General features: G+C 37.8%; 3 protein-coding genes across 4 annotated transcripts in view; 2 read left to right on the plus strand and 1 right to left on the minus strand.

The window, feature by feature from the left end:
- LOC109035701 (protein D3) overlaps positions 1 to 7,005 on the plus strand; it is a 21,668-nt gene extending 14,663 nt beyond the window's left edge. Inside the window, exon 7 of the mRNA XM_072301628.1 lies at positions 6,179 to 7,005. The gene's annotated coding sequence lies outside the window, so the exon portion shown is untranslated. The remainder of the gene's footprint in view (positions 1 to 6,178) is intronic.
- The window catches only part of LOC109035695 (UDP-glucosyltransferase 2), a 19,279-nt gene extending 3,123 nt beyond the window's left edge, over positions 1 to 16,156 (minus strand). Inside the window, exons 1-6 of the mRNA XM_019049405.2 lie at positions 15,775 to 16,156; positions 14,143 to 14,295; positions 12,975 to 13,236; positions 11,446 to 11,858; positions 10,504 to 10,726; positions 6,992 to 7,214 (exon numbers count right to left, since the gene is read on the minus strand). Of these exons, the coding sequence (XP_018904950.2) occupies positions 6,992 to 7,214; positions 10,504 to 10,726; positions 11,446 to 11,858; positions 12,975 to 13,236; positions 14,143 to 14,295 (1,274 nt within the window). The 5' untranslated portion in view covers positions 15,775 to 16,156. The remainder of the gene's footprint in view (positions 1 to 6,991; positions 7,215 to 10,503; positions 10,727 to 11,445; positions 11,859 to 12,974; positions 13,237 to 14,142; positions 14,296 to 15,774) is intronic.
- Positions 16,157 to 17,795: 1,639 nt separating this feature from the next.
- On the plus strand, positions 17,796 to 23,782 carry LOC109041642 (protein D2). Of its 2 annotated transcripts, XM_019058042.2 has the most exons (6): positions 17,817 to 18,282; positions 18,715 to 18,929; positions 20,796 to 20,922; positions 21,747 to 21,884; positions 22,591 to 22,669; positions 23,648 to 23,782. In XM_019058042.2, the coding sequence occupies exons 2-6, from the start codon at positions 18,750 to 18,752 to the stop codon at positions 23,760 to 23,762; spliced, it is 639 nt and encodes a 212-aa protein (XP_018913587.2). In that variant the 5' UTR covers positions 17,817 to 18,282; positions 18,715 to 18,749; the 3' UTR covers positions 23,763 to 23,782. The 2 variants fall into 2 exon arrangements, with proteins under 2 accessions (XP_072157730.1, XP_018913587.2); XM_072301629.1 differs by lacking the exon at positions 22,591 to 22,669 and having other exon boundaries at positions 17,796 to 18,282.
- Positions 23,783 to 23,826: the final 44 nt, after the last annotated feature.

A 23,826-nucleotide genomic window follows, 5' to 3' on the forward strand; every position in this document is an offset into this window, starting at 1 on the left:
TGGAAATCTACGGGATGCGAAATTACCGTTTCGGCTCGCTTCAACAGGATCCATTGAAAATACTGTTAAAAGTCTCCGATGGTGACAAACATATCAAAAATTTTTGTGGCATCAATTCAAATGGGTGCATTTTGTGATTAAAATAGACACTTTCACACACACCCTCACCCTCACCCTCACACACACAAAAAAAAAGGCCTATATGAATGAAAAAATTCCAATAAACCCTTAAAAGCGGGGAGACAAAAAATTATCGGAACGGCCTGCTTCAGAAGCAACTGTAGTTAGTGGATATTAAAAGGCGTCTCTGGAGATGCAAAACGTCTCCACGCGTATTCGGAATAATGCAACCGTAGGTGATTTCGAGAATTAAATCACTGAATTTTTAAAGGTAACATCTTGATAAAAATTAAATTAAATTCCTTGAAAGAAGCAGAGGGAACCAGAAATATTCTGTTCGATTTTATCATTCCCTACATTCGAATTAGGATATTTGGACGTATTTCTATCAAACGGAACTATTTGCATTGTGACGTGAGCCCTGTTATGCACATATTTGTATGGGTCTTAGGGCTCGTGTCTGAATGCACGTAGTTCCGGTTGATAGAAATACGTCCATTTCATACATATACTTATATACCTAATTCTTGGACGTGGAGACTGACTGCCGTCACTTGAAATCTTTACCTTCCTTTCCTTGATTCATCCCTTTCATCAAAATTAAAATTAACATTCGTTCCCGAGGCTCTTAAATTGCGAGATTGCCGGTCAAGCTCTAACAGGCCAAGCATCCGGAAAGAATGGGAATGTTGCATAGTTTCATTTCCTCTCTGCTTGCTTTTTGCATTCTCCCTGGTAGACATGATTTTTCGTATTTACCTAAATTACTCCTGATTGTTCCTGACTTCCTCAAAAATTCCATCATTTTTAAAACATTTCATTTCATTTTCCGACAGATTTTTACCTGAAGAACTACTTTTTTACGATTTTAAGGCAAATGGTATTTATCTTATTCTGGAAAAGAAAGCTTTTCACGGCTTCTTTCATTGAAAATTTAAATAGTATCTATACATTACAGAGTACGCCCCTGACTACTTTGCGGTCAGCCCCCCCCCCCCCCCTCCGCAACGCTTCGCACCTTCGGCGCTGGGTTTTATTCTTACTATTTTATATCACAGAGTAAGATATGATCCCAGAATAGACATGAAAGAAGTGCTCTGTTCTCATCACCCATTCCCTGAAAGGTTTTTGTTTTTATCCATTTTGCTTTCTCCTTTTTTTTTCTTTTCTATTGGTCATTTCAGAGGCTCGATTGTACCTTATTGCAGGGCCGGGCAAGATAGTGACGAGGTTCTTCTTGATTTCTTGTTTAACTATTTAGGTACCTTGGAACAGAAAACGCTCATTTTCCTACAATTCCCTCGATTTTCGACGATTTTTCCGCCTCTTTTTTCAGTTTCGTCGTTTCGAACTGTTTTCTGAATTACAAAACAAATTCATCGAGCTGCATATGCGATTGGTCGTCGGAGAGCATGGGGCTGGGCTGTGAAAGCGGTTTTATGTATGCATTCATCGAGGTGCATTTATCGGGCAGTTGCTTATGGGACAAAGAGGTTATGCGTCCAGTCGCACTCATGATTTGTAATGTCCGATGGTGATGATGATGATGCGGTCGACAACGTCGTTTTCTTGGATTTGGGATGGGTTTCAACAGGATGACAGGTTTTCCTGGGTTTAGGTAATCCTTGAATTTCCCATAATATTTTAAGTTTTTTGAAAATTAAACTCCCCGACTTTTCCATTTTTTCTGAAATTATACAATTTCCCAGGAGTCATAGTTTAAAAACTATGGAAGCTCCCGAGAAAATTCTCTTTTTACAATTACTGTCTTTCTATTTGCGGATCAGGAATATCATCGTAAAGGGTAACTTCTGCCCTCGAAGTTTTGATTTTTGGGTTTTACAGCAAAATTCCGGTTGTTTTGGGTTCCTCCTCGTAGTGTGTATTACTGACTTTGCCCGTGAGTAATAATTATACCGGAAATGTTCCCTTCTTCCGAATTTTTTTTAAAAAAAAAGGGAAAAAATGAGACAAAATTTAGGAAAGTAACCGATGTTTCTACAGTTTATTATATTAGTTCAAAAGGCTGCATTCTGCACACTTCAGGTACTTGTTAATGTTATAACTTGTAATCGTTTAGGGATTTTACACACAAAGAAATTCTCCCAAATTAGATGACATGAAAAACAATTACGACAATCACGAGTCGGCCTCCTATAGTGAAGTGGTTGTGGCGCTACCTCTCTATGATTGGGAGGTTCCGGGTTCGATTCCCGGCCAGGGCATCCCGAATTTGTTGGTCTCAAAAATTGGTTGGTTGCATGGGACTAACTGTGTTCGGTAGGGACGGATGAGGGACGGGACTAAAGCGCAGATTGGATTACCTTTTTCAAAAAGGAACCACTATTTCTGGTCCATTTTAGAAACAGCATTCATGCCATTGGTTTTCCTATGCAGATATGTGCTTTTGTGGGAGAGCCGGAGATAGTGGCTCGTTATTGCAAAATGTAATCCATTTGAAGTAGTAGGGAAAAAAGAATATATCGACGGTGAAACTACCATACCACGTATCTCGTTTGCGGTGTTTAAAAATCTACGCTCACATTTTATTTTTATGAAGTAGACCAAATCAATATCATTCCTTGAAATTTTCACGGAATTTTCTCTGCACAAAGAGGAAAAATCACAGAAATTTTCAAGACTGGATGTTAAGTAGTTTTTCATTTAAAAAATTAAGTATGACAGGAAGTCTGCGACGTCGCAAACCGAGATACGTGGTTTGGTAGTTTCACCGTCGATATTCATTCTCACATGCGTCACTCGATGATTATTTTTTTTTTATTTTTTTTTATTTTTTTGAAAATTTCTTTTCATAAGTTTGACACTGTGCAATGAATTTTTGGAAAGAATGAGAAATGATTTTTTTTTTTTTAAGATTAAGGCTCTAATGAGCCGAGGATTAAGGAACTGTTGGAAGCGGTGAAACTTCCAAATCACGTATCCATCCCATTGGCGGTTTCAAAAATCTTCGCTCCTGTTTCATTTTTTGAAGGAGAATAATTATTCAGAAGAATGACAACATTATTCCTTGAATTAGTCTAAGAATTCGCCTCGCACAAAGAAGAAAGATCACTGAAATATTTAAGAATCGATCGATGTTGGGTACACTGAAAAAAGAGTTTGATGCGCAGAACGAGAATCTAGTGCGGCGTACCAGAATTTTTTAGTTATAAACTGACGTCACGTACTGGTTTATGCCGCGCACCAAACAAGTTTGGTAAGCGGCACGATTCATCTCGTTTACACCATCATCCACGGCAAATCATTCCGAGCTGTTACAAAAATGGCCGTTGCGTTGAGGTATCAACTACAAAGGTTTCGGACCCTTTTTCGGGTGCGTCAATTTAAAAGTCCCCGCTTTAATTTAAATGATTATTCTATTTTCCCGCTTCTTGGGTTGATAGTGCTGCTATCTTTAATAATTGATGTTTTTGCTATGAACAGTAAGTAAGGCAGGTTGTTGTTGGTCTGGATTGTTATCAGTGTCTTCGTCATCAAAACATGCCAATATTCTTTCTTGTATCTCTTTGACTTTAAACATTTAATTCTAATTTCACCCTATCTCATGTTTACTCTAGTATTCAACAGTTTGTTACATTACTTTTCCTAACATCGTGTCTTATGTGTGGAAAACCGCGATCGTACCAAACCGAAGTTCCGGCCATTACCAAGTTCATATCACTCAGATCCCTCACAATACATAATATCGGTAGTTTTTAGCATGTTTATTCGTTAAATATAATTACAATCAAGGATATATTTATCTTGAACATGTTCGAACCTAATTGGTTTTGTGATGCCGTGAAGTTTTGAAGCTACTCTAGCTCCTAAGTGCACTTGCCCACAATGTCGACCGAGACCTTAATCTCTTTGATTGTTTGTTTTCAAAGTAAGATTACTTTGTGCTTTTTCCATTTCCTAGTTGTCTAGAAGTTTTCATTTTATAATCTTTTCAAACGAAATTTTACTTCGCTTTTCCCTTGTCCACCTCTGAGAATGTTAAATACCAGGGCAAGATGTTGATGGATGCATGATACGCTAGATTGCCTGGGTACCATGATTTACTTGATAATTTTCCTATTTCATCTAAAACTCTCTTATACCCATGAAAATTCAATGTTTTGTGCTTAGAACTACAGAGAGATACATCAATGCACCAAAATATGTGCTCAACCGGAGAAATTCTTTAAACGCTTTTCTTCTATGATTTGGGATTTCCTGAGCGACTGCGCTAAACAGTTTCAAGGCTAATAAGGATACTTATTCCTCTCTCTATTAATCGTTAATTTGTAAATAGAAACTGTCGGTCTTGGCTTTAGATTGAATGATGAAAAATACCACCCTTACTCACCATCTTGTGCCCCTGAGTAACATTTTACATGGTTACCTTATCAATATTCATTACCTACTTTAACGCTCCAAGTAATCGCTTACAACCAGCTTCTATTCTGTACCCTGTGATTTTTGTGATTTCCTATTACTCGAAAGTTCTTGATCAATGATTGCTAAATGGCTAGTGTAAAACATCAGGTTGACAGCTTTTCTCTTGTGAGTTAGAGTTAGCATTACTCAAAATCAGTGTTTCTTATGTTTTCCTTATTCATCCTTCATATCCACCGTGCTCATGAACATAGGTTTTTTTAAACCATTACCTTTCTTGAAATCTGATTCTTAAAGTAAATGTGTCAGTCTACTGGACATTTTACTAAAAAATCAGTTCACAGAAATTATCATCGTTATGGATCTACCTACATTGAAATTCTTTGTACCCAACTGCTGTCAGATCTTACTACTGGATTTTTCAAATTGTGAAGCCTGAAGGTGAGTATCTGCTATTAAGCATCTTAAACTGTATCTTTTCTTCAAAAATGTGACATATATTCTATTAGCCAAAGTGTAAAATCACGTATCTCCATTATGAAATGAGATCCGAGAATGTTAGTATTTGTTCCGCCTGGCTGATTGAGATTCATAAACATTCCGCGAGGCGCAGCACCGCGCAGCGCTGTACCAAACGAGTTTCGTGGCGCGCGCCATTCGAATTGGTGGCCGCCACTAGGCAGCTCCGTACAGCACCTCAAACGGGTACCTACCACACCAGTTTCGTATAGCGCGTTATATCATTTTTTTCAGTGTAGTTCTCTATTTAGAGAATAACGTATCGATGGTGAAACTCCCAAACCACGCATCTCGTTTTCAGAGTTTAAAAATCGCCGCTCCTATTTGATTTTTTCAAAGGAGAAGAAGTCGACAATTTTTTCAAATTTTCACACAAATTTCCTCTCGCAGGGAAGAAAAATCACGACAGTTTTTAAGTATTGCCAAGTAGTTTTCCAAATAAATAATAAAGTATGACGGAAAGTCTGTGGCGTCGCAAACCGATACATGTGGTTTGGAAGTTTTGCCAAGTATTTATTATATTCACTGCTCCCCCCAAAAATTGCTGCTCCCCTGCGCGGCGCGGGTGTGATACCTGGTCAGCCAGAGCGAAAGAGAAAGGTGCAAGCTGCTAGGGTGCCGTGCAACGCAGAATCGGCGGAAGGGTGCAGGGCAACGAGACGGCGGGGCCGGGGAGGGGAGGTCCACGCACTGAAAGAGCGCATGTCGTGGTGGAAGTATCATACAGGCGTCGACTTGAGTTAATAAGCGGCGGCCACGGTTTTAAATCCGATCCGAGATCTGATTCAAAAGCCGGGCCATTTGGTATCCGCTCATATGAGGGGATTGAATACCAGCGTCTTTTTCTGTAAGTTCGAATACTTCGAACCCGAAGCAGCGGCTTTGCTAATGAGTTTCGGAGGGGAAATCCAACCGCCGCGGGACAAGTTCTCGGATCTTGAGCGAAAACGCGCTACCTGCCGTCCGAGTTCTGGATGAGTATTTGTAACCCGAACTAATTGCCGCTTCATTGGAATACTGATCGATGAGTTGATTAAATACGAGATTTTGAGGATAAAGAACTCTGCCTGAAAGCTGACATTTAACCTCGTCGGTGAAACAATCGGCGAATCTTCGCGTTCGATGATGTAATGCTTGAAGTATTCATACGATGTTGCAGGCACTCCTAACGGTTCATGCTGGCTTAACTTCGTTGTATGGCACTTTGCGTGACTTCAAAATCAGCAGTTCGCAAATCAAGAGAACAATGGGGCACCATACAAGTTACGAACTGAAACACTCCATACGAGATTGTTTCTCTTCAAAATCTTCCGAAAAAAAGTATTCACCCAACAGTTCGTTCAGAATACAATTGTTTATGAAAAAAAAAAGTTTAAAGAAGCGGTAGTTACCCTCTTGATCATAATAAAACCGCTGCCAGTGGAGAAAACACCGAAAAATGTCAAATTGGGCCGAAGTTTTAGCGGTTTAGAATTCTTTGGAAATTTTTAACAAGCTAAGAAAGAGTAAAAAGAAACGGTCTTCAACGACAATATTACGTTGGACCCTCTAGGTAGACAGTCGAATCGCTTCAAGATGAACACTCTTGACATCACTATTATCGTAACTTCTCTACTCTTTACAGACGAATCTAGCCTAACCCTAAAGTTCATGTCATGTTTACATTTTTCTAGTCTGGAATTGTTCTACATAGGCGGATCCAGGAAGGGCGTATGGGGTGTGGGCCCCCGCCCCTCCCGTTTGCTCGAAAAAAAGATATAACAAAAAGGAAAGAAAGAAAAAATGGAAGAAACGGAGGGAAGAAGAATGAAGGAAGGACGCTTGTATTTGGTACTTCTTCGTGCAAAAATTGACACAGAATGCGTATTATATGCTTTAAAATTTCGACAATTTCCAGCGAAGCTCCCCGGTTCCCTTTTCCCCATTCGAGTTTTCTGGATCCGCCCATGTTGTTTTGTAATAGAAAACCTACCTTGGATTGTTCAATATCGTCGTTATTTTCTCCTTTATTTGATCTGCCGTTTTGAGCTGCTTGAGTTCCAATCCGAGAGCCAGTCCAGCTTTGGTCAACTTTTCATTATTTGCGAATTGATCTGCAACCACGGGCACACCCAGCATTGGGACTCCGTTATAAATTGACTCTTGTGTGCTCAAATAACCATTATGCGTTATGAACAAGACCGTATTGTTATGACCTGCAACGTATGGGAAGAAATGCAATTGAGGAGTTTGGAGAACAAGGCGCATATCTACGTGCATTTTTTGCCATTTCAAGAAATACGTATTTAAATTTTCAAATTTACTTGGAGCTTTATGGCAGAAAGGAAGTTTACACTCACTTTTTGATGCTTTAAAGTTGAATTTTAATTGCGAATATTTTACAGATTACACTTTCAAACTAGTTTTAGTTGAGTTCATAAATTTCTCAATTTTTTTCAAAAACTGCACCTCTGCGCATTGTCCTCCAAGCCCATCAATGTGTCATTAGTTTTATGTGCCATTAGTTTTATGTGTCATTAGTTGTATGTGTCATTAGTTTTATGTCTACATGAGCATCCTAAAATATTTTGATTAGCAATAATCAAATATTATATGAGCCTTATCTAAAGACGAAACAAGGGTCATACGAAGAGGGAAAATGCAGCACGCATCGACGAGGGAATGTAACTTCATTCTAAGGTTGCAAATTGACTCAAACAATTCAATTAATTAGAAGGATTTACTCGTACAATTTTTGTTAAACAATTTTTTCTGTTTTGAGGAAAAATTAATGAAATTCACAGTTGGAAATTTCCAAGATTCTCCTGATAAAAATGCAAGCCGAGAGGGGCATTTTGAAGCCTTGAAAAGTAGCCACGTTCTTTGGTTAGGGAAACAACGATACAAGGCACCTGATTGTTCTCAGCGTTGATAGCCAACGTTTTCGGTGATAGAGACTGAATTTTAGTTAAGATAACGTAACTGGTCGTTAAAAAATAAGAATTTTAGTATGGCTAAGAAGTACTACTGGTCATCTTAACCGAAGTTCAGTTTCCCTTGACAAAAACTGTGTCATATGAACTGATTTTTTTTTTCCTTGGTACACGCACAAACAAAAAATGATAAATGAACCTAGAAACCTTCAAAAATATTTAAATTCTCTAAAACTAAATCGTTAGTAAGAAACTTAATGTCAATTGAAACGACCCATTTTAACGAACCACTTACGTTTTTTTGGATCAAATCGCATTCTTAATAAACCAATACATTTTCATCAAATGCTTACAGTCTTTTAACGTATTGATCTCTCGCTTCTGACGTGATTTTTTATTTTCGAATAAACCTATTTCCGTGTTATTTGTGAAATTTTGATGAATAAGCAAGGCTTACGGTTTTGTCATGGGAACGGAGTTCCCCATGATATTACAATCGTTCCGTTGCTTTCGCTATGGGATTCCCTATACCTCTGTGACCTTGAGCGTTTCGCCCAGTCTCCGATTTTTGGTTGATTTTCCGATGTATCAAAAACCGTTGTATTTTTTAGCCAATCATGTCTCTACGTCAAGTTGTGTTGATTCCTAAAATTCGCTTTCAGCGAGTTTTTTTCCACCTTGAGATGTCGTGTCTGACTGGTAAATCTGCGCAGAACCACGAAGTTCCGTTTTTAGGCAAATTCTTTTTTTTGGGAGGTTCTGATTGGTTATTTTTCGCCATCAGTTTTCTGTTCGTTGGTGCAAAAGATCGCCTACCTCGGTGTTCTTGAGAAGCCGCCATTATCCCACCTCAAATTTGAAAAATAGAAGTAAAGAAATAATAACCATCGTACAAGGTGGAAAATTGTTCTGGAGGACTCGTTACGGATAAAGAAGTCAAAATCAGAGCTCGATTGATTGATTTAATTCATGGATACGCAAATATTGCCTCAGCTTACTGCCGCGATGGCAAATGCCTGCTGATATGAACCTTGAGACACATGATAGCATAGGCAAACAATGTCTCACAGAGAAAGGCGCTTAGCTCATTTCTCCAGAAGCTACGAAGACGCGAATCGCCGAATCGCTCAAGGACAACTCTTGTGATAAGTCCCGCCCATCGTCCGAGTCTTTTAAATGCTATGTTTTCTCTTCCTGTCGCCGATCTGTGATAGCCTAGTTGACTGAGGCGCCCCATATTTTTGATAAGGTGCGGGCAATAGGTGATCGGGAGTTCGATACCCGACGATGGGAGTTAATTTTTAATGGTTGTATTGAATGTTTTAGACCAATCATCAAAAAATAATTAATACTAGATGATAAATGTACGAACATTTTCTCGTGAGTTAATATGTTAAACAAAAATACTGGAATATACCTCCTTCATATAATCAGCCACATGTTTCCCCAAATTAATGACGTTATTTTCTTTTTCCAATAAAGTTAATTTGCATTCAACGTTCGTAAGTTAAGCAAAAAGTACCTATTGATACAAATAGAAAGACATGAAAATAGTATGTCTAACATTTCAGTTGTTTTTTTTTTTATTTATTTTTTGTTTTTTTGTTTTTTCAATACAACAAATTGACTGGGACTAGAATCATTGTATCTCTGAAGACAAAAGCTAAGTTTTTTGATACAGAAATACTAATATATTCATCCGTTATATAATCAGGGAGATGTTGACCCAAATATTGATGTACATTTTCTCTGTTCGCCCAAATTAATGATGGTATTTTCTTTTTTCAATAAAATTAATTTACATTCCACGTTCTTAAAGCAATATTTTCTCCAAAATTCAGAAAAAAATAACAATTTATACCTACGCAAAAAGTAAATAAATAAATAAATAAATAAAGCAATGACATGAAAGTAGTATAGGTAGTACACATCTAACATTTCAGTTACATCTATTTGAATGAAAAAAATGGCAACTTAGGAAGCACATAGGTCACTTATGATGCGTATTCGGGCATATGAGTAGAGTAAAAATATCATACTTTACGCCGAAAAAACGAAACTGAAAGTTAAATGCGTTAACTTCCGAAAACCATACATAATCCAACGAAAATGAATAATTGGTAAATATAACAGCTTTCTTGTATGCAAAGAAAAAAAATTAAAAATGTTAAAAAAGAGATGTCGACACAAAATTACATAGCCCCTTCAATCCTGAAGATACTACAAACGAACTGTACCTTAACATTTTCATATCCCAGAAGCAAAAGTTCCCATGACGAATATTGCTATCGCTAGCGATTGCAAAAACCAACTTGTTTCAATTTTAAATTCTTTTCCCGCTTTTCTTGAAAAAAAAAATCAATCAATCAATCAATCAAATTCAATCATGCGCAGTCCTGCTCCTGTTCACTATGCAGGACAACTTCTGAGGAAGCTTCGCGGCCTGTGTATGAGAGGATAGCCGTATTACTCGAAATTTGAAAACAGTAGGCATGATCGGTGATTTTTATTGCTGACGTGGAAATTGGTTTGGTTTACAATACATAACATTCATTTCAAACTTACTTCTTACCTAAAATGTCAGTCTGCGGGCACCACTTTCTTATAATGACGTTTTTCGGTATGTTTTGTAACGTCTCGCCTTCGAACTTCCAAAGAACTCTTTGCGGCAGTTGGCTGAACGCTTTCAGAAACAGCTGCTTTCTTTCGTTGGACATGTGCTTGCTCAAAAAGTTGGAGCCTAAACTGAAGTAGATGACACCATGTTTTGCACCGTTAAAAAATTCTTCTAAATCCTGCAAAATTTAATGAAACGCGATGAAATAATGATAAGTCTTGGAATTCAAATTTTGAGAATTTTTGTTTTTATCTAGGTAAAGTACTGCCCTTATGAAAATTGTATCATGGAAGCTTTACGTAACATCGAATTGAGGTTGGAATCGGAATTTTGCACCACGTAAACAATTAGGACTTTTTTCGGTGCAAGAACTGGCAGCGAGCAAAAACATGGCTTTTGCAACTATCCCTTTCCACCAATCAGACTCCTCCCGTTTCTGTTTTTCTTCTTTGTCTATCCAATTTGTCTATCAATTCCAACAATTAGCCTTCATGTCTTTAATCCGAAAAGACATCGAGCCAAACCGATTAGATGCTACTGCCGAAGTGTTTTCCTCCGGTTCACTGGAAAAAAAAAACATAGGATTTAGAGTACAGACTCTTAAAAACATCGACAAGAAAAAATACTCTTGATTCAATCAGATTTAATCTTAAATCAAGAACCAAGCCTCTTGTGATCAATCTGAGTGGATTTCCTTTTGATTTAAGCTTAAATCTGATTTAATCACGAGTCCATCTTGATGAGTCCTTTTTCTTGTCAATGTTTTCAAGAGTCTGGACTCTAGATCCAATGTTTTTTTTTTTTTTTTTTTTTTTTTTTTTTTTTTTTTTTTCCAGTGTGCAATACAAACTAAAGCCTATACACAGCCGATTTAAGATACTTCTTCGTGCAATGTACCTTGGGCAAGGGTTTTGGTGGCTTGATCTGCAGTCCAGCCACATCAACCACTGCAGGGACATTCGGTCTCGGGTAAGAGTAACTGAAGTGCTCATTGGTGAGCATGAGGCTCATTTCCCCCTCGAGGTCCGCGATGCTGGGCTTGGAGAATCCGAAAAACTCCTCCGCCACTTTGTTCAAAGACGGTAGATGTATGTAGTTCCGCCACAATAAATAGTACTCGCTGATGATCCAGTTCATGAAGCGCTCTTGGAAGCTCATCCGATTGCTAACAGTGTTCTGGAAATGGGGCACGTAGGCGGGATTGTGGTGATTGCCCAATTGATAAGCTGAAACGGCGAAGAAAGCTGTGAAACCCACCGTCGGCGGGTGTCCGAAAACATGAACGTACTTTATGAAACACTCCACCACACCTGTGAAATCAAATATTGGGTATTAATTGAGAATAAGTGTTAGTATTTATTAAATGAGAAAAAACAAGAAGAGGCCTGAATTGTACATATGTAACAAGGTGGAGAAATGGTGCTGGGTCCACACCATTTCGCGGGGAAATTAAAGCCGAGAAGTTCCAAAAATTATAATTAGGGTCAAAAATAATGTTTTTTTAACTCTAATGAGTACCACTACAAAATTATAATTTGTATAATTTTTGTCTCTTATTACACGGAAAAAAACTTCGTGCGTGGAACCCGAATTGTAGGTCATATGGATCTCTGAAGTTTTCGGATTGAGTATTGGAACACTTAATGTCCAGCTGCTGAGGTTTGGATCACACATCTGAAACTTCAGTTCTTACGTCTGAATACTTCGGTTTTCACATCCGAAGAACTTCAGTTCTCACATCCGAAAAACTTCAGTTCTCACATCTGAAGTACTTCAGATGTAAGAACTGAAGTTTCAGATGTGTGATCCGAACCTCGACAGCTAGATCTTAAGTGTTCAGATGCTCAATCTGAAAACTTCAGAGATCCATATGACCTAAACTTCGGGTCCCACGCACGAGGTTTTTTTTCCGTGTATAATTTTTGGAACTTCTTGGCTTTGTTTCCCCCGTGAAATGGTTTGGACTCAGCACCATTTCTCACCTTGTATTTATTAGTTAAGTTTATAGTACCCTGTGTGACAGTGAGCGTTAAAATACGCTTTTCAAAAAGTCTTCATTCGTGAAAATTAACTTCAAGGAAAACCCTTCCCCAGTAATTATCCAGTGTACAATTTACGTTTGATAACTTACTTAGTGAAGTTGGGGGACGAAGCCCCCTCAATAAAATGCTAGGTCGCTAAATTGAAGAAGAGATCTGGGGAAAAGATATTCTTCATACGTAGTAGACCGCAAGAAATCGGAATCTGACGATCTCAAAGTCCCTCAGAGCCACGCTGATGGGGTGAAGAGGATCCCACAACGTAAACGCTCTCAGGGCTTGTGAAAGTATTCAGAATATTCCAAAGTATTTCTCATAGCAATTTTGGAACAAATTTGACGGTCATCTTACCGTATTGCGAAGCTTTTTAAAGTGACTGACACTCACCATAGTCAACTAGTATAAGATCGAACTTATGGTCCTTGTAATCGCGACGGAATTTCTTGTTTCCTGGGGAGTTCAGAAGAATTTGACATTGAGACGAGGAGTAGTCATTCAGGAGGGAAAAACTCCCCACGAAACTCTCCGATGGTTGTATGTCCTCCAAAGTGGCTTCAAAGAGAGGCTCATCTGCATATCCACCCTCGAGATAAATCGTAGTTATATTCGGGTTTGATTCCTTTTCCTTGTCCGGCGACAAAACAACCAGCTTAAAAAAGGAAATCGACACTATATATGCACTGAAGTTTATGATATATTGTTTCACTAAAATATTGATTTAAAACTAAAGATTATGATCCTTAAGATATGAAAACAGCATCATCGTATTCCATCATGACGTCATCAAGAAATGTTCCGATGACGGAATCATACAGGTGTAACGTGAGTCCCGATGACATCATCGACCTAAAATATTCGGAAATAGCCAAAAATAGCCGGAACTGGCCGAAAGTAGTCGAATAACTGGAAATTGCCGAAACAAGTTTGAAAGCAATAATCGGCTGAAGCTAAAGCTGTTAATAGGTTTAAATGGAGGGAAAACAGTGTTGCAAACTTGCAAAATCGCCCCTGCGGACCGATTATTGAAACTTATAGACAAAGCTATAGACAAAGACGACAAAAGGGATTTGGAGGGATCCTATTGGTGGAGGCAAGTGGTGGCAATGGAAATAGGAGGTAGGTAATGGACTAACAAACAGCAACCCACTAAAGACCCGACAGTTAGTCCATCATTTTCTTCCTTAGTCTATAAGAACCAACCATGTCAACCAATAGGATCGCTCCATACTCCCTATGTCTTCTTTGTCTATAGCTTTGTCCATCAGTTTCAATAATCGGCCCGCAGGTCGTGCTGTGTGCACTTGTGAGGGTGTGTGTCGGTGAGTGCGGGAATCGATGCATGGTTAGTATGTCTGGCATAGTGTTGAAAAAAGGTCTCAAGTGCTGGATTTGAAATAGTTACATCAGGATAAATTTTGCGTGGAGTACCCATGGGTCACCTAGGATTTATTTAGCAATACTTAACTGAACAGGATGTAACTATTTAAATTATTGGTTACTCCTACGCTTCATATTACCGGCTTAGTTTTTTAACACTGTTCCCAAAAGGACTCACCTTATGTCCTCTGCTGGCAAGCGCGCTGGTGATGGCGTTTGCATAAATTGTATGGCTACCGGAAGAGACCGCGGCTAACACTAAAATATTAGCCGCCTCTATAAAATGCGCAAAAATAAGTGGTGAGGTGATAAGTATCATCAACCAACTCATCTGAAAAATATAATTATAAAGATAAGGAAGGGATCCATTTTTACCATTTTAATATTTTATGCATTAAGTATTTTTCGATAACATGCCAACATATTAGTGAGTAATGATAGGTTTAGATGCAAGAAAAAAGGAAACTCGCGATTTGGGAATGTTTCATTCATTCTGAGATGGTAGTTAATTTTAGTAAAGATCCGTCCAAAACAGAGGAATAATAATGGAGTTGATAATTGCGAGAAAAAACAAAAAAAGTGAGTCAGATTTTTGGTTTCTGTAGAACGAATTTCAACTAAATTATTTAAAAATAACAATAGCCTGAATGCGAGACCAAGTGTCTGCGTTTGCGACGTTGCAGAATTCCTGAAATGTTTTATTTTCTCATTGAAAAAGCGGTTGACGCATAATTTCTTGAAAAGCTCCTTGATTTTTCTTCCCCATTGACAGAATATTCTGCATTGATTCTTATTTGTTCCTCTAAAATTGAGCTTAGCTGTTTTATATCTTCACCACTTATATACAAGGCATAAGCTATTTTACATTACGCCACTAACAGAACATAATTCAAGACATTAATTTAACATAATTACGCATTTATTGATATGATTCGAACAATCTCACAGCTGATTTCAAATGACATTAATTTGATAATAATAACTATCGCAATAATCATGATGACAGATCAGATACATATCCTAAAAATAGTTAGAATTCAGAAGTGAAAAATAAATATTTCATCGCAAAGAAAATTTTCACCTTTTGTTTCATTTGATAACATAAGTATATTAGATAAGATCTGCCGGCAACTGTGAGAGACCTAATTATTGGCAAACCTGTAAAAGCGGGAATAATGGACATGTTGCATCTGTGTGAGATTTGCGATTTGACCATTGATTCTTATGTAAAAGTTCGCGAAAAACACGATGGTGCCACTGATTGTCTCTGAAATCATCTCCAAAGCTCAAAAAAAGCTCTCAAGTTGAGGCCAAAATGGAGGGGATATCCCACCCTACTCTGAGAGTCCACCTCCACATCAAAACAAACTTTCCATGCAAAGATAGAGAGCAAATACATTAGCAGGGTTGCCACTTTATTTGGGGACTCCAAAACTGAAAACACGGCAACCCTGCTAAAGTATTTGCTCCCTATCTTTGCATGGAGAGTTTGTTTTGATGTAGAGGTGGACTCTCAGGATAGCGTGGGATATCCCCTCCATTATGGCCTCACTTTGAGAGCTTTTTCTTGAGCTTGGGAGATGATTTCAGAGAAAACCATCGTGTTTCTCGCGAACTTTTACATAAGAATCGATAGTCAAATCGCAGATCCCTCACACATGCAACATCTCCATTGCCGGTGTCAAAAAAAAAATAGAAGTTTTTTGTTGGCCGTTGGATCTTGTGTCCGGAGAAAGAACGATCTCTCAATATTCTCGGTATGCGTGCGTGCACTTGACTATTCCATTAAAAGTGAAGGTTAAATACTTACTTTCAATGTTAGATATCTTTGCACACCACTACTAATAGGTCAACACTATCTACTTTCTGTCATGAGAGATCAGAGTGAACTAAAGTCAGCTCTTTCGCAATTTTGCACCTGATGTGAATGCCCTTGCAATCAGGGAATCCAGTGAACTTCAACCCAATGTGCTGATAAGCGCGACATTTATTTGTAAATCAATTTAATTAGTTGTAATCTACAAGATTTATGAGGTGTGGGAGAAAAGCTAGGGAGAAACGCACAGCCATACGTAATCACTAATTAGTCAGAGAGTGAGTGAAATGCGAGATAGGAGTGTAGATAAAAGCACATATCTGTATACGCAGCGGATGTCGACATCCGCTATTTTTAAGGATGACTTTTTTTTTTTTTTTTTTTTTTTTTTGTTAGAATCTGTAATTCTTCAAGAGTGTTGTGACTACGTTTCAGACTTTTCGCATGATTTTCCAGTAAGATATCAAAAGAATTGCGTCATCTCTAAAAACAGCGAATAACAGAATTTGCTGTTCTTCCAAATAACTTACTGAAACTCATTCATGTTCTTTAAGATCGTTTACAATAAGTATATTACAATACGCAGATGACAGATAAAAAACACATACTTCCTTTTTTCCGATCTAGAGCCAACTGCATAAACGTGTTCATTTGATCTGCATCAAGAGATTATGACCGATAAAAGTCGGGAAGTTGCTTAAAACAATGAAAAATGTTAACTTGTATCTCCCTCCTAGTTCAAAAAACGCTTATCTCCGAACATTGTGTTAGGTACCTTTTTTTTGCGGGTCATGCAACTATTCGTGCTCCTACTCATCAGCTGTTTTTTGTTCATTGTTTTCGATGCAACTCGAGCGTTTTATTTAATTTGAGACTTTTGGGTGTTTTTCCTTTTGAGCTCATGTTGTTAATTTGTGAAATGGACTATTTTGATAAACGCAACTACAGACGAGTGGGAAAGCTGCGGTGTGCTCTAGAAAGCTGGATGAGAGACAATGTAATAGTTGGCATGATTTCCTATGGGGAAATGGAAAAGCGGGATTTTATATTCTACCAAAAGGAAATAGGCCCCATCTGTACGCGGCACTCATGAACCGTGGGCATGGAAAAAGAACGTTGTGGACAGGGTTCAGTAATGCGGCCTCACTGCTGATTTACATACACAACTGAACCCGTAGAACAGTAATTTGCGCATGCACATTTGCATTATTTGATTTCTTTCCGTGTATTATTGATGGGTGAGAGTATAAAGTGGAAGAAAATAATAAAGTAATCTCTCTCCGTGACGAGAACTCCATGGACCTGCCGATTTCCTCGCTGCAAAGAGGTTCTCGTTTCAACGATAGTCGATCAGGAGAGACGGACGAGCTCAACATCAGTGACTCATAAGATACCATACAGGGGTGCAAAATATCTACAATCCCTCGATCTTAGGATTGCAGGCTTAGGGTGAACAGTGGTCGGAAATGGTGTAGACCGCGGTAGGTCCGGCACCGAGATATTACGAATTGTCAACGATTAAAGCGTTCACTGTAGCGAATGCGCAATGCGTGAAGTATTCCTTCAGTCTTATAGGCGCTAATTATGCGTTTTACGCGGATCAGTGACAACACTGTGTTTGGCGCGATGTGTGAAGTATTCCTCCAGTCTTGTAGGCGCTCATATGCGTTGACTGGCTCTGGACTATTCCTCTGTTGGGTTATTAAACGATATGAAACTATTTTTTGCCTGTGATACTCGAATTTTTACGGCTCAGTAGCATGAATGAAAAATGCTCCGGTGTACTACCTTTTTTTTTTTTTAAAAAAAAAAAAAGAAGAAGAAGAAAGTACAACTTTGGCTGGACCTTGAGCTTATTTTTTGAAATGAGAATTTGGCATCTTGATGGAGGGAACTTTTTTTTGATCATGCATATTAATCAACTGGAATTCGACAATTTTTGATCGATGAATAGTTATGGAATGCCACGTTCCAGTTTCCTTTTGGGTCGGGCAACATTTTAACAGGACTACCATTGATTTCAATACCTGTCCTTAAAAAGTGTTTCGCGGAGAGCATTGTCCTACTAACTTTCAGGTCGGGTGATAAAATGCTTGATAAAAAATTGCATAATCTAAAATCAAGTTCACCATCAATTTGATCAACACCAACTTGAGAATTTCGTTTATTAATGAGGGCGCATATTTACGTGTAACCTTTCGAGCAGCTGACGTGATTGTTTCATAAAATCAAGTTCAAACTTATACTTAAAAATAATTAGAGAATCCTGATTTTGTGTGCATGGCAGAAACTACCTCTAAAACTAAAAATTTCTGAAAAACACTTAGGAATCATAGTTGTGGGCAAAACTAAATCTTAGACTGATTCTTCCCTTTCAAATGGGTCACTGCGAGTCGCATGAAGCCAGCAAAACAGACCTCAAAATACATACGAATGCCGTCCTGTAGAAATTTAAGAATCCAAACGCGCACTTCCTCCCCAAATTCTGAGGCATATAAACAGGTAAGGTGTTTCTTTAGGATAATATTCGGAAACTTTAAATTCGTTTGAGAAATACACCCAAACACCGACATTATTTAACAAGAGAGGAAGAGAGAGAACGGAAAGAATGAGAGAGATACAAATGAAAATACACATTGTAAAATATGTATAAAAATTATATCCATGTAATGATGTTATGGTTTACTTAACATTGCAGCAGGAAAATACTTTTGACTTCAATTAAAGCAGAACTAAAGACATAATGTTTAACTTTGATTTATAAAGTATATTAGCATATTCATTTGATTTAAGTATTTTACGTTTTTCTTGAATTAAATAGTTAAATAATTCAAATTAAAATTTTATTAAAATTTCTGTGTTGCTATATTTTCTCTATTTAAAAAGTATTAATATTATTTAGATAGACTTTTCCAACGACTTTTGTGATTACAGATAGATTGCCAAACCCGGAAGGACCAAAGAACCAAATGTATTCTTTCACGCAAGCAAGTAGGTTTCCCTATTTTCTGTTTATACTTGTGAATGTGGATTTCATCACTGGAAGTAGTGATGAAGCGCCTGAGTGCCCTGCAAACATGAGTGAGATTCTGAAGGCAGAAAAAGTTATACCGGACGTAATTGATAACGTACCAAAACATCACATTAATGTAAGTTTTTTTAATCTTTTACAAAATGATACTTATGTAATTTTGTTTGGAATCAATGATTATACATAAAAATTGAAGTATGCGCGATAAAAAGTAAGGATGATAATAATAGTATTAATAGAATGTATTTTAAAGAAAATAAATCGCAGAAAAAATTGGCTGAAAACACACCATTGCATTCAAAACTGCGTCAACCAAACATCCGTCGTCCCTCCCTACATGAGGGCGTAACTGAACTCTGCAATGAACCCTACCATTCATAAGATTTAATGCTTTTCCGGGTTCGGTTCAATGTTCAGTTACGCCCTTTCGTCAACCGAGTGGCGAATTAGCCGAGTTCAATTAACGCAGAACTCGGAAATGCATCAGTTTTCCTGAGAGTAAATGGACCGCTTTCAGCAGAAATACACCAATCCACATCAGCTATTGCCTTTTAACTGAGCAATTTAATTTTTTACGAGAGAACGTTTGTGCGGACTCCTTTGAAATTTTTGAGGAATTCGCTTCGTACTATGCAGAAAGTTTATTTTGCAGAAAAATCTGTACAACCGTATTTACGTAAAAAATGAAACTGCCGAATTAAATTTTGAAATATCTGAAATATCTGATTGGTTCTTTTCTGCTTAACGCGGGCCAAATGTGGGAAAATAATATGTAGTCATTTTGAGAAGTAAATAATAACCATGGATGAAGTCAATGAGGATTTTTTATGTCGACGGTGAAACTATCAGACCACGTATCTCGTTTGCTGTGTTTAAAAACCCCGCTCCCAAATTATCATTTTTTTTTTTTTTTTTTTTTTTTTTTTTTTTAAGAGAGTACAAATTAACATCATTCCTTGAAGTTTCCAAAGAGTTTTTCTTTGCACAGAGAAAAAAACCAAGGAACTACCGTTGAATAGTTTCCCTTTATGAAATATGAAGTATGGCAGGAAGTCTGCTTTATTACAAACCGAGATACGTGGTCTGATGGTTTCACCGTCGATGTGTTTATGCAATTTTATCTGTTAAAAAAAGTATTCACTTTATTTCATTACTTTTTTATGTGCAGCAGACACATTCCCCCAAACCCAGCCCCCCAATAGCTCAATCTAGCCCAACCACTTCAATTAGACATACAGGATCATTTTAAGAAGGCGCATTGTATAGATATAACCGAATTACCCAACGCTTTCTCGGTGTTCCCCATCGAGATCAGTGATTTGAATATGGTTTTAACTCAATGAATGATACAACTTTAATCTTGAACCTAATTGAATCAGTGAGTTCAAAAACACACCAACTCGGGTTTTTTTCGATTTTAACTTTTTTACGGTTCAGTAACACTTATGGATATAAGCATCTGCACGCAAAAGGAAATCTCGAAATTGCAATCGGAAGTGCTCGAAACAGCAACGGGAAAAGGGGAAAATGGAAGTATATCGTTAGAAATACCAATTTTTGGCAATTTTAAGGGAAACGAGTGACCATCCGATCTTGCGGACTTCTTTTTTCGGTTCAGTATACCTTGTACCAACAAGTTATATAAATATTCAAGCGTTATTCAGATCGAAAAATATACATTTTTCAGGGCAGACAATGAAAAATCAGTATCCGAAAGTCGGTGAGAACGAAAACACACCAACTCGGAAATTGTTAAAAGCTAAATTCTCTGTCATCAAACATGGTGCATCGATTTCAACTTGGTGCTTTACAAAGTCTCTGAGTACTTGTCCTTTGGCACGAAAAAGGTTTTTCTTAAACTAACTTCTTCGCCCGCTGAGCAGTTTTAGGTGTTTCCTGAACAATTTTTTTTCCGAGTTGGTGTGTTTTCGAACTCACTGATTCAATTGTTAGGACTTCAGTCTCATAACTCCCACTGTTACAGATAGCCTACAGTCTTCACTGCTTCGTAAATTTTGGGAATGTATTGAGACCCGAGAAGGTTGCTAGGCCAGTATACGTGATGGAGTGGTTTTGCACCCAATATCAGTATTTCACACTCCTATTGGTTGGTGAGTGAACAATTGAAAACATATCATGACCGATATCACTTAACATTCGACCCGAACTTAAATTTGGAACTCTCTTGAGTTAGAAAAGTTATTAATGTGTTTGTTCTTTCAAGCGTTGACTCCATGCTTCAGCCCTCAATGAATGCTGGGCCCTGCTTGGTAATAAACTTACCTATTGCTCCTAGACGGATAATGCAGTGACACTTTACTTCGTGGCACTAAATTATAATTACTTATTACTTGCATTATCCCGGTGAGTCACTACCTGTCGTACGCTCTTACTTGGGTGTAAGTATTGAAATTGACAACTAAAAGCAGAACTTCTAGAGAGCGTTTACCACGTCATCAAATATTTTGACATCAATCCAGCTGATTTCATTTCCTGTGTTGGTCTGCGTAAAAATTTTTACTTTGCATAATGTCGCCTCTAGTAAAAATCCGTGCTAGAAAGTTTTTTTTTTAAAGAAAAAGAAAAATTACTTTTCAGTTCTATCTAAACGTAGAATTTGCTAAAAGAAAAAGTAATATTTGGAGAAGAGATTCGTTTAGTAATTTTGAGGTTTTAACTATGATTATCGGGTTCCATTATTAGTGATGTATTGAGGAAAAATATGAGGAGATAATAAGGGTGGTAACTGAATATGATTTCTAGAAAAACTTTTAAATGCATCTAAGTCTTCATTCACACACTCGTTTTTTCCGCAGTAAAAATAAATCATTTTAATTCAAAAGCTATACTAAGCTACATTTTCTATTTACGAAAAAAACATCAAATATTCTTTGTGTGGTTTTAAAAAACTGGATTACAATATGCCATGTTAAAGGACCGGATGAGCCAACAAGGGATTCACCTACAGACCGAGAGTTTTTATACTGGTTGGTCGTAAATGTTCCTCTTAATGCTGTTTATTGTGGCGATGACATGGTAGAATATCTTCCCCCGGCTCCAAAAAAAGACACAGGTGAGTAAAAGTGACATACCTAATTAATATCAATCTAACTCCTTTAAATAGATCTAGATTTTACGAAATACTTAGCATGGCTTGTAAGCATTTTTTCGAGAAACTTCACACTCGCAATCTTTATACTGCGTTCTAATAATAAAATATCCAAGAACAACAATTTTACATCGATGGCCAAAGGGTGAAAACATGTGCCACCTTCTGCGACATTGTAGACTTCTTGTCAAACCTTACTTATTTCTTTGGAAAACTAGTCAACCTAATTATCTCTAATTAAATTCTTCTCTTTCCTAATAACTCTCCTGATTTTTTTCTGCTCTGTTGGCAGAAAATTCTGTAAAAATTTCAAACTATTAAACCAAGACGGTTGCTCTTCCAACCAACAAAATAGGAGCGTGAACTTTTGAGACACCGCAATAGATACGTGCGTTTATACTTTTGCTATCGATGTATGCTGACAAAATTTTAAACGGAAATCTTTTCCTAAATATAAACACTCAACATAGGAATCGGTAAAGGTTACAAGCCTGCGATGATAGCATGCCTTTTTTATTGATCTCAAATAAGCTCATCCTATATTTTCAAATGTAGCCTTCTGAAAAATAGGAGTAGCTGCTCAACGGAAAAACTGTTTATTCTTTAAAAAAGTGGCATGAGCCTCTCCGTAAATATTTGGTTGTTTACTCCATAGATTTACTTTTAACAGGTGTCCACAGATATGTTTACATCATGTTACATCAACCCCATGGCAATATGACATTTGACGCACCTCGCATCAAAAATACGTAAGTGACCAAACTATTAGTTTAATTACACTGAAAAAGAAGAACAAAAGCGAAGAAAGTTGTACCTTCAACATGGAGCACACAAGCCATGGCTGTAAACACAAACTCACATTTGCGAAGTGACGAAGGTGCTTTAAGACGGTTATAGGACATTTCGTCAACGATTTTTTGTCCGCGCACCTGTTTTTTCCCAGTAATTTACGTCCACGCGTTTTTTCGGCACGGGAATTTTGGTCCACGTGCCAGTTGAGACCCAAAGTTAATTGGGCCACATGTAAATACAAACGACCATTGCTCACGACGTTTTTGGATGATAATGTATTATGTCTTGGAAGAATGAGGGTTTGCTTGTTTTTTTTGTTTTGTCTGTTTGGTCCAACGGAGAATAATATATAGTTGAGAGTTTTGGTAAAAATGGGGGAGCGTCAATTCCATGAGAAAAAATTCACTAAAACTCTCTACACCTTCTTTGGTGTAACAGGACTTAATTACCTTTCAAGAAATTCCCACCTTGTTATACCTGAGCCGGATATACCTCTATATTTGCCTCAGCTAAAGGCTCTTAGATTTTTCCTGTGTACCATAAGTATCTTGATTTATTTTGACGAGGAAAGATCTGTACTTTTAAAGGATGCCTGTCATTCTTAATACGTTTAATTTCGTATAATACTGTGCAATACCTCTGTTGTGAAATAGTTGCTTCAGGCGCCGCCGCACGCGGCAGCCAGCGCAAAACGCGCATTGGCGCCTACAAACCTAAGTGGATACTTCAAGCATTGTGCAATGCGTGAAGTATCCACTTAGGTTTGTAGGCGCCAGTGAGCCTCTCGCGCTGGCAGTACGCCACTCCGCTCTATACAGCTTCAAATAGGGAAATATCCATAATCGATCACTCACACCTCGCCACTACAGCTTGTAAAACCACCCTCGATCTCGAAGTTTCTTTCTTTTTCTTCAATGTAATTCTTGTATTTTCAGGACACTAGCAGGGCGTGAAAAGTGGTCATCGAAAGCATTTATGAAGAAGCACGGATTCGAGGAGGCATATGCGGTCAACTTTTTTAAGAGTGAATGGCAAGATCCGCAAGCGTAAGAAAGAGCTCGCACGAAGTTTGAAAAAGGTTGATAAAGCCCTTATACAATGCTTTTTAATAAGA

Source organism: Bemisia tabaci, chromosome 6 (assembly GCF_918797505.1).
Source record: "Bemisia tabaci chromosome 6, PGI_BMITA_v3".
Classification (NCBI taxonomy): domain Eukaryota; kingdom Metazoa; phylum Arthropoda; class Insecta; order Hemiptera; family Aleyrodidae; genus Bemisia; species Bemisia tabaci.

Coding starts and splice junctions, on each gene's coding strand:
- LOC109041642 (XM_019058042.2), top strand. CDS start 18,750: ATGTATTCTTTCACGCAAGCAAGTAGGTTTCCCTATTTTCTGTTTATA. Junction 20,923..21,746: donor TTTCACACTCCTATTGGTTG/GTGAGTGAACAA, acceptor GCCATGTTAAAG/GACCGGATGAGCCAACAAGG. Junction 22,670..23,647: donor GCACCTCGCATCAAAAATAC/GTAAGTGACCAA, acceptor TTGTATTTTCAG/GACACTAGCAGGGCGTGAAA.